Source organism: Protobothrops mucrosquamatus, unplaced genomic scaffold (assembly GCF_001527695.2).
Source record: "Protobothrops mucrosquamatus isolate PMUCROS unplaced genomic scaffold, P.Mucros_1.0 scaffold1151, whole genome shotgun sequence".
Taxonomy (NCBI): Eukaryota; Metazoa; Chordata; class Lepidosauria; order Squamata; family Viperidae; genus Protobothrops; species Protobothrops mucrosquamatus.
Window position 1 is genome coordinate 41,962 of NW_015387366.1, and position 8,964 is coordinate 50,925.

An 8,964-nucleotide genomic window follows, 5' to 3' on the forward strand; every position below is an offset into this window, starting at 1 on the left:
TTCCGTATAGTGGGATACAACAATGGTTTCTTGAGGGAGTGAATCAAGGCCTCTTTAAAAAGACAAAGGGACAATCCTCTTCTACAAAGAAGAATTAATCATTGCCAGAACCCACTCACACAACATCCCCCAGCTGCTTTAATAAACCAGAAGGGACATGGATCTAAGGAGCAGGGGGCCAAGCTCATAGTCCTAAGGACCTGGCCACTTCATCAGGTCCAATAGGTTCAAACCATTCCCAATCAACTGGACAAGATTATGCCCTAGGCCTCTTCTCTGGATTTGCAACATAGCCAGCATCCAAGTGGGAACAAATTCAAGCACCTTTATTCAAAAAATGCTGCACAAATTCCTGCGCATGCCTCTGTAAGAGGTTTTCCGTGGTCTCTTTATCCAACAGGGCCTATGTCACCTGAAACAGGACTGCAGAGCAGCAATTTGCAAATGCAAAAAGGGTAGGGAAGTACTAATTCACATCTTCACCTCTATTAGTTAGGTCTCAATGGCAGCACTCACCTTGTCCAGTTAAGTTCCTTATTGAGCACTAGCACTGCACTAGACATCTCCCATTTCATCTCCCTCAACTCCTCTGTAAACCATAGAGAGTAAAGGGATCTGTGAGAGGAGAGATTGTGTAGGCATGACCCAATCCAAGTCCTCAGCTGCCCTCTTATTTCGAGCAGAAACCAACGCTTCAAATGGATTGTGCAGCAGACCAATAAGAATAATCATCAGCTCATTCTGAAACCACTCTGGGTCCATCAGTCACCAGGGGCAGACCAATAAGTCCAACCTCCTGCAGTGAGTGGTGGCAGTAGAGAATCCCATCAAAATCGGGGTATGATCTGACCATATCAAAGGGGACACTAAAGCTCTCCCAATTTTAGATCACATTGTCACTGCTCTGACAGGAACACCAAATCCAGAATGTGACCATTCTCCCAGGTCGGTCTCTGGGTATTGGAATAGGCCCATAGCTGCCATGGAAATCAGGAACTCCCAAGTCATCTCAGACCCCATTCCTCGGTAAGGCAGATGTATGTCCCCCAGAAGCATAGGTCTGGGGAACTCCACCACCAACCCAGAAAAGGAGTCAAGGAACTTAGGCACAGATATTGCTATGTAGCAGGGAGGTTGGTACAAAAGCAGCAATCCCAACTGATCCCTAGAGTCCAGCTGGATGAACAAGATCTCACAACTGGAGATCTCTGGGGCATGCCCCCTGAAAACTATAAGAGATTCAAAGGACACTGAAGGTGTCCCTCCCGAATGGAGCCGAAACGTTTGGAGCCAAATCGCCACGCTCGGAGATCAAACAGCCCAACTACCAACCTGAGCTACTAATATTCAAACACATCTCAAGGTTCTCTTATAACAATCACCATACCCCTGCCCCTGAATCTCAGCTGATGTCACACTTGAAACTCAGCCAGGCAAATTTCAGAAAGGGCAAACCCCCTTCCGGACCCAGGCAGGTCTCAGTAATACATTTCAGGTTGGCTCTATCATCAAATCATGGATGAGGAGGTCTTTTTATAGACCAATCTGGCATTCCGTAGCAGCAGCTGGATTTATGATTTATGATACTTGGGCATTTTTATTGAAATAGACATTCATTATGCTATATAGTTTTAATTCTGATCTGTGTTCTATGTAATTATTAATTGGCACATACAATGGTAAATAAAGTGACATCTTACAGTTAAAAGAGAGAGAAAAAGAAAAGATTAATCATGTTGTAGTAATTTAGTTCTGTATTCTTTTTCTACTTGAATTTTCGGTAGAACACTAGACATCTCCTGCAATAATTAATGAGCAACTGACTACTGCAAAATAGATCCATAGTGTTGTTCTTCCTGAAGTTGCACATTTTATCCTTATTGATTAAAATTTACTCTGTAATAAGCGTTTTCATATTTACAGGGAAGATGGTATCATCGAAAGCAAGCTGTAAAGGAACTCCACTGTACTTTGATACGACTGCTAAATGAGTTGTTACCATGGGAACCAAAATTAATGAAGGCATTTCATAGAAACAGGTAATTGACTGAATCTTTTTGGTAAATGTAAAATGTAAGAATTCACCAATCCTTTACTTGTTTTTAAATATTAATATGAAAAGAACAAAATTCTTAACTATCTACAATATTCTGTCAAAGGTCTCGCTTAAAAAAAGACTACGATGACTTCAGACGGCAGCCGGATCATGATAAATTTACTAGAGAACAGTGGACTAATGAGGATAGTGAAATAAATATTGTCAAAGAAGTTTCCAGTACATTTACCAGTGAATCTTTGGAGCACACAGAATTTTTGAAAAGAGACTATATGGATACTGGTAAGTACATTTGTTACCCTGTGATTGATTGGTGGAGTATGATAGACTTCAGCTGTCTTAACAAGATGAAGTTTCATAACAAAATAGTTATCTTTTTTAATAACCATTTCTTTTGTTTTAGAGTATTGTGAAAATTGAAGCAAAATTAACTACAGCATAGCCTGCTGGTAATTTTGACAAATCAACTTATGTTGTTTTCCCAGTTCTTTCTTTCTTTCTTTCTTTCTTTCTTTCTTTCTTTCTTTCTTTCTTTCTTTCTTTCTTTCTTTCTTTCCTTCCTTCCTTCCTTCCTTCCTTCCTTCCTTCCTTCCTTCCTTCCTTCCTTCCTTTCTTTCTTTCTTTCTTTCTTTCATTCCGTGGGATAAACAATGGGATATTATCTCTGTTGAGTTAAATAATTTCAGAAAATGCTTAAATATTAAATTGAGTATAAAATAAATGAAGGTTTACAAAACTAAAATAATTAAGTTTTTGAGCACATCATAAATTGTACTGCCAAAACTTCTTTTGTTGATTGGAACAATAGTGTAATCTGATCAATTAAGAAGGATTGTTTGCTTTTCTAAAAATGCTTCCCTTTTTGGTTCTTCTTTTTCTCCTAGAAGACATGAAATCACCAGAAATGGACCTTGGTTCAGGAAAATCCAGACCATTTAAAAAAGATTTGACTTGTAGAGAAATGCAGAAGATAGTGCCTAAATCTGTTAAACGCCAATCCAAGCAAAACTATTACCTAGATGATAGCACAAATGAATTTTTACCAAGGAAAAAGCTAAAATTAAGCACAAATGATGCTACCATCCATAGTATTGAAAATGATCTGTCAACCGAGAGTTGCTTGAATAAGCAGATAGAATCTTCAGCTTCAGAATCATTGGACATGACAGACTCTACAGCATACATACGACATTTAATAAAAGGGACCAAACCTATCCAGGCCTTGCTTGCTAAGAATATTGGGAACAAAGTGGCCTTAACAAGTCAGTTGCCATCTACAGTAGGTAGAAGCACTTTTACCTCTGAAAAACTGATTATATCAACAGTGAGTTCTGCTCCAGTTAAACCAGAATTGCCCTGCCAGACCAGTTCAAAGAGTTCTTTGCAAGTGTTATACAAAATGCCAGCTGGCCATTGCATGCCAGTAGACCTGCACAGTAATTCAGTGAAGATTCAGATGCAGCCTTTAATTGATGGTAAGTCAGGAGAAAAAAACACAGGAGAGAAAATCATGCAGCAAGTCCTTATTTTGCCTAAAAATTTTCTTATCCAGCACAGAGAAAGTAAAAGTGGAGCAAAAGAAAACCAACCCCTACAGCAAAATACGATTGAACAACACTGCATTTCTCTTCCACTATCAACAGATACCAACACTACTTTAGCCCCTCCTATTCCAACTTCTTCAATAAATGCTGCTACTACACTTCTGCCTAATACAAATGTTAAAAAAAATATTACCCAGTTGCCACAAGGGACTGATTCGATGAATAGAATTTCGCTGCTGCCTTCTGTCACCTCCACTAGTAACACATTACCATCAGTAGTGAAAATGAACCAAAGCGAGACTGTAAAAATTACCAAGACTGTTGTTTCGGCTGCCTCCTGCCCTGTTGCTTCACCTATTGTTTCTTCAGCCATTCAGACTTTGACAACAGTATCACAGACTTCTTACATCAGTTCGTCCCCACAAAATACTGCTGACATTAATGAAACAAAACAAGAGCTAAAAACAATTTGCATAAGAGATTCACAGTCTATCCTTGTTAGGACACGTGGTGGGAACACAGGAATCGTGAAAGTGCAAACAAATTCAGAGCCAATTTCTGCTAGTAACTTCTCTCCATCTGTTTTTACATATGCACCTCAGCTTCAAGCATTTTTAATGCCCAAATCCACACAGTTGTCAACTTCTACTGTTTCAGCTGTGACAAAAGCGATACCTAGCTTGCCAACGCTTGCTCAAATGTCTCCAGCAACAACTTCTATTCCAACTATTTCTTCTTGTGCAAATCCAAAAAAGGGGAAAAACACAACAGTTACATTTGGGCACTCTCATAATAGTGGTGTGGTGAATCAAGGAGTATCAAAAACTCTACATGGATCCTCCTCTCCATTCTTACCTTCCATATCGTCAAACATTGTCATGACAGCTCCACCAAACAGTTCTGGTAATGCGGTGAGCTTATCTACAGAAAATGTTGGGCAGAATTCTACATGCACTACCCAGGCTTCTTTTATTAAACAACAAGTCAATGTAAATAATGCAAAATATTCTGTTGCACAGCCTGAAGTCACTTCCATTACCAGCAGAGGTCTGGGTAGTACTCAAGTTCAAAAACTTATGTTAGTCACAAATCCTTCGCTTCTTCCTGTGTGTGGAGCTACAGGAGTCAACTTAATTCCTACTCCAACATCCACTGGTGTTAGTGCACAGAAACTGGTTTTCATTAATACTCCACTTGCCGGTATTCAGTCAAATGCAAGTGTAACAACAGAACCACTTAAACAGACTTTCCCTCCTTCCATTGGTAAGACATATGTGAAAAGCACAGAGCAACCTCAGCTTGTCCTTCTTCCATCTACTGTGGGATCATCATTAAAAGTAAATACATCGCCAACTGTTTCTCAAGTAAAAGATGTTAAAATAGGTCTTAATATTGGTCAGGCCTTTATAAATAGTACAGGTAATGCTCAGAATGTTTCAACAGTTAACATTATGCAGTCTCCAGCACCAAAAGATTTGGAAGACAAAAACAACCATAATGTAATTTTCCCATTATCATCCAGTAGTAGTTTAGTTCCTGTATGTTCGAGTTTGACATGTCAAAGCATTGCAGCAAAAGCAGTAAATACCACTACAGTAACCAGCAGCTCATGTTTAGATGCTACTTCTGTGGCACTGAGTGGAGCTACTACTGGAACACGGCCTACTATTTTGGCAGATGGAATGGAACCCCCAGCAAAAATAATACCAGTTTTGACTACACGGCTGTCCTCCTCTAATGTTGGAAGTACTGTGGCTAAATCGACTGTGAAAACAGGACACCTAGCTTCATCTGTACTGATTTCTACTGCTCAACCAACAATTTCTCATTCAAGTTTATCGTCTCCTTTTCAGTTGCCAGTAACAGTTTCCTTGCCCGGACCGGTGAATGGTGTCCCTAAAATGTTGCATACAGTCCCTCAATTGCCAGCAATTCCACCTGCTTCACAATGTGTGCCCCATTCAAAAAGTCAACAATCCACACTAGCTCAGTTTCAGCCTGCAGGAATTTCAGCTGGAGTGCCAACAAATGGAAGTACTCAGAAACTTCAAAAAGCATCCCCCAATGCAAGTAAAGTGATTAATTTTTCTAATTTAGTTCCTCTGCCTTGCCCATCAGTGCCACTTAATGTAAAGCCACCTTTCTCCTGTGCTCCTGGTACCTCTACAGTTCAGACTGTTCCATCCTCACCATCAATAGTTAATAATGTAGGCAGCCAATTAAATGAATCCCATATTCAGCAGAAAATCATAATTAACACCTGTACACCTTTGGCACCTGGAACCCAAATAATGATCAGTGGTACTCGTTTTATTGTTCCATCTCAGGGCCTCGGAGCTGGTAGTCACGTTCTTCTCATTTCTGCAAATCCAAAACTTGGTCCTCTCTTAACTGTTAGTAATGGCCATGGATTTCAAGGCGTATCCCTTGCTGCTCCCATTCCCCAGAAGACTACACAAGTGATGGGTAATTCTTTAAGCTGGCAGCCATCAAAACTGCCTTTAAAAAGCTCTACCAAAATTGTGAACTCTCTTGGGATTACAAATCCTGTGCCTATTGTTCATGCTACTCCACAAATAATTGCCAATACTTCAAAGTCAGGCACTCCATCTTTTGCAACAACACTGTCTACATCTTTGGTAGTGGTCACCTCATCTTCTACTCAAGCTAAAACAACTTTAGTTCCTGCAACCCACACTAGTACCTCACAGCTACAAAACAGTAAGTCTGTATTGCACCTAGATACATCTATTAAAAAACTGATGGTCAGCCCTGAAGGAGCCATTTTGAATGCTATAAAGACTCCAACATCAGAAACTTCATCTCTGTCTTCATCCTTCTCTGCTGACCTTATTTCTACAACTAAGAATTCTGCTGTTGTCTTCCCCAGTTTTCTGAACTCCAGCATAGGTGTCCCAGACACAGCTGCATCTTGAATTTCAAGTAAATGAGCCGTTGAAATTTTGGGGCATTTGTATGTGTGCGTGCGTGTGTATGTGTATAAAATTAATTTATAATTGTTTTTTAAAGTACACTGTTTGAAACATCTGACTTATGTCCATGAACCCAAGGCATGTAATGGCATGTTTTGAGCAGACAGAACAATGAAGCAAAAAAAATATTTTTGCATATCGTTGAGAATTCATGAGTGGAAAGGATCCAGGACGAGATAGATAGCAGCTACACAGCTTGCTGTTAACAACAAAATGTTACCTGTTAACACGTTAAAACACCTGTCACGTCTCAAGGATTTGTGTGCACAAAGCCATCAGTGATTTTTTTTTAAAATTCATGTTACATTGAGGATCATTTCAGTTTTTCTTTTTTCAAAAAATGGTGAGAAAGCACTTGAAATATCTTTCAGAGCAAAGCTTTTAAAAGGCTTTTATTAAAGGGGGGGGGAAACTGTTCAAAGATATAGAAAGCGATGTTTGGTTCTTGGTTGGCACATTTACTGGGATCTGTTCTTATAATTTAGAAATTTTCTATTTTGTTTTCAAATGTTCCCATGTTCTATATTGATGTGTTGCAAAAATGCAATCTATGGTGTAAAATTGTACATAATCCCAATTCCTTAACAGTATGGACTAAACCATGTGTAAAAAGAATTACTCTGTCTTATTTATGTTTTGTTTACATAATGTATAGTTTTTTAAGTATTTTAGTAATTTTGGATAAGTGTACTGTTTAGCAATAATGCAGAAGGATCTGTATGTAATAAACAAAGTTGCTGTATTTCTGCTTCATAATACTCCGTGGAGACAGGATATTTGCCAGTAAGATATCTATGTACTTGTATTAGGAAATCAATGAAGGTTTCAAAATATTGCCTCATAAGCACACATGGTCAGACATGGTCCAGTATAACATGGCATTTACCCTTGAGTAAATGGCTCACAATTATGATTCTTATTCTTCAACTTTTACAGCTCTTCTGTGTATCTTTTATAGACTTCCTAAAGTGTTGCAATATAGTAACCATAGATAGGACATGAACATTTGTTCACAATTTCAAATGGGTTATTAAAAGATAAACATTTCTGTTTGTCTGGATTAAAATGGCAAAGAAACCTAAATAGTTAATACACTATGATGTACAATAATGCAATCATTACGGGTAGACAATGAAGAGAGTTGACTTTCTTTGAATTGCCAAAATTGAAAATATTAGTCATCTGTTCCTCACCATAGTGAGCTCCACACTATTCATACTTTCATTAGGATTTCACAAACAAGTAGTTAAGGGGCACAGTTTGCATCACAGGTTTTTTTCCCCTACCCCACCTCCCTTTTGTGAATGTATGTTTAGTTACAGTTCTCATAAGAGAAGTATAGCATGCAGTAGCTACCAACCACTTTTCTTCAAACACAACCAATAGCTTTTGCCACTTCAAGCCACATTCTGCTCTGTTTTCTATTACATCATTGCAAATTCAACATACTAAGTATTTATATCTGGAACAAATCAGAGAGGAACCGATGGTTTGTCTGTTGATTGTATCTTCTGAAAACAAGCTTCATAACTGGTGGTTAGTGGCTGTACCTCTTGGATGGAATCACTGGATCTACTCATGGCTAAACACCTGTGGATGGTGGCCATAAAGCACTCTTAATCTGAAATATACTTTCAGATTTCAAAATTAGGGTTTCCTCTTGGATCAGAAATGGAGCACTGTGGTTAACACAGAACTATCGTAGTACATAATTGTCAAACACTCATTAAGATTATTTAATGCTGCCTTTAAGATTATATATTTATTCTCATAGTGCCATAACAATATATAAAAAATCTTAAAAGTGTACTTTTTACAAACAAGGAACTTAAATTTTCCTAAGTGAACCTTAGAATATAATATCTCAGATTCATATGTGATTTTATATATAGTAGATCTGGCTGGTTCCATAAGGTAGAAGGGTATATGGATCTCAAACCTTTCCAGAAGCCTTTTGGAGCTTCACCCTGGTTTACATCCTAATTTGGAATAGCATCTTGGGAGTTCCAGTTGCCCCACCTGTTTCCTGGGGTACTTCAGTCATCATCTTTCTCATAATCCTGGTGTATGAAAGAGATAGCCCCTTATGCCCCAGGCTGTCTTTCTGAAAATTAAATAGTAATGCCCCCTCCCAAAAGAGGGAATGATATTTATATTGTAATCCTATGATCATATCACTAAAAAGATTAAGACAAGACTGTTTTTCTTTGGCATGTATGGCAGATGTGGTTACTTAATATAAATTCTGAATTGATAATAACATTCTTTGTGACTGTTTCTTTACAGTTGCTTTACAGATAACTAGGAGTCAGGTGAGACAAATCTGGCGTCTTTTTCTTAAAAACAAACTGGTGCCCAGGAAATAACTAAT

General features: G+C 38.4%; 1 protein-coding gene across 1 annotated transcript in view; it reads left to right on the forward strand.

The window, feature by feature from the left end:
* The window catches only part of KIAA2026 (KIAA2026 ortholog), a 49,254-nt gene extending 41,921 nt beyond the window's left edge, over positions 1 to 7,333 (forward strand). The window contains exons 6-8 of the mRNA XM_015820625.2: positions 1,924 to 2,039; positions 2,160 to 2,338; positions 2,941 to 7,333. Of these exons, the coding sequence (XP_015676111.2) occupies positions 1,924 to 2,039; positions 2,160 to 2,338; positions 2,941 to 6,536 (3,891 nt within the window). The 3' untranslated portion in view covers positions 6,537 to 7,333. The remainder of the gene's footprint in view (positions 1 to 1,923; positions 2,040 to 2,159; positions 2,339 to 2,940) is intronic.
* The last annotated feature ends 1,631 nt before the right edge of the window (positions 7,334 to 8,964 follow it).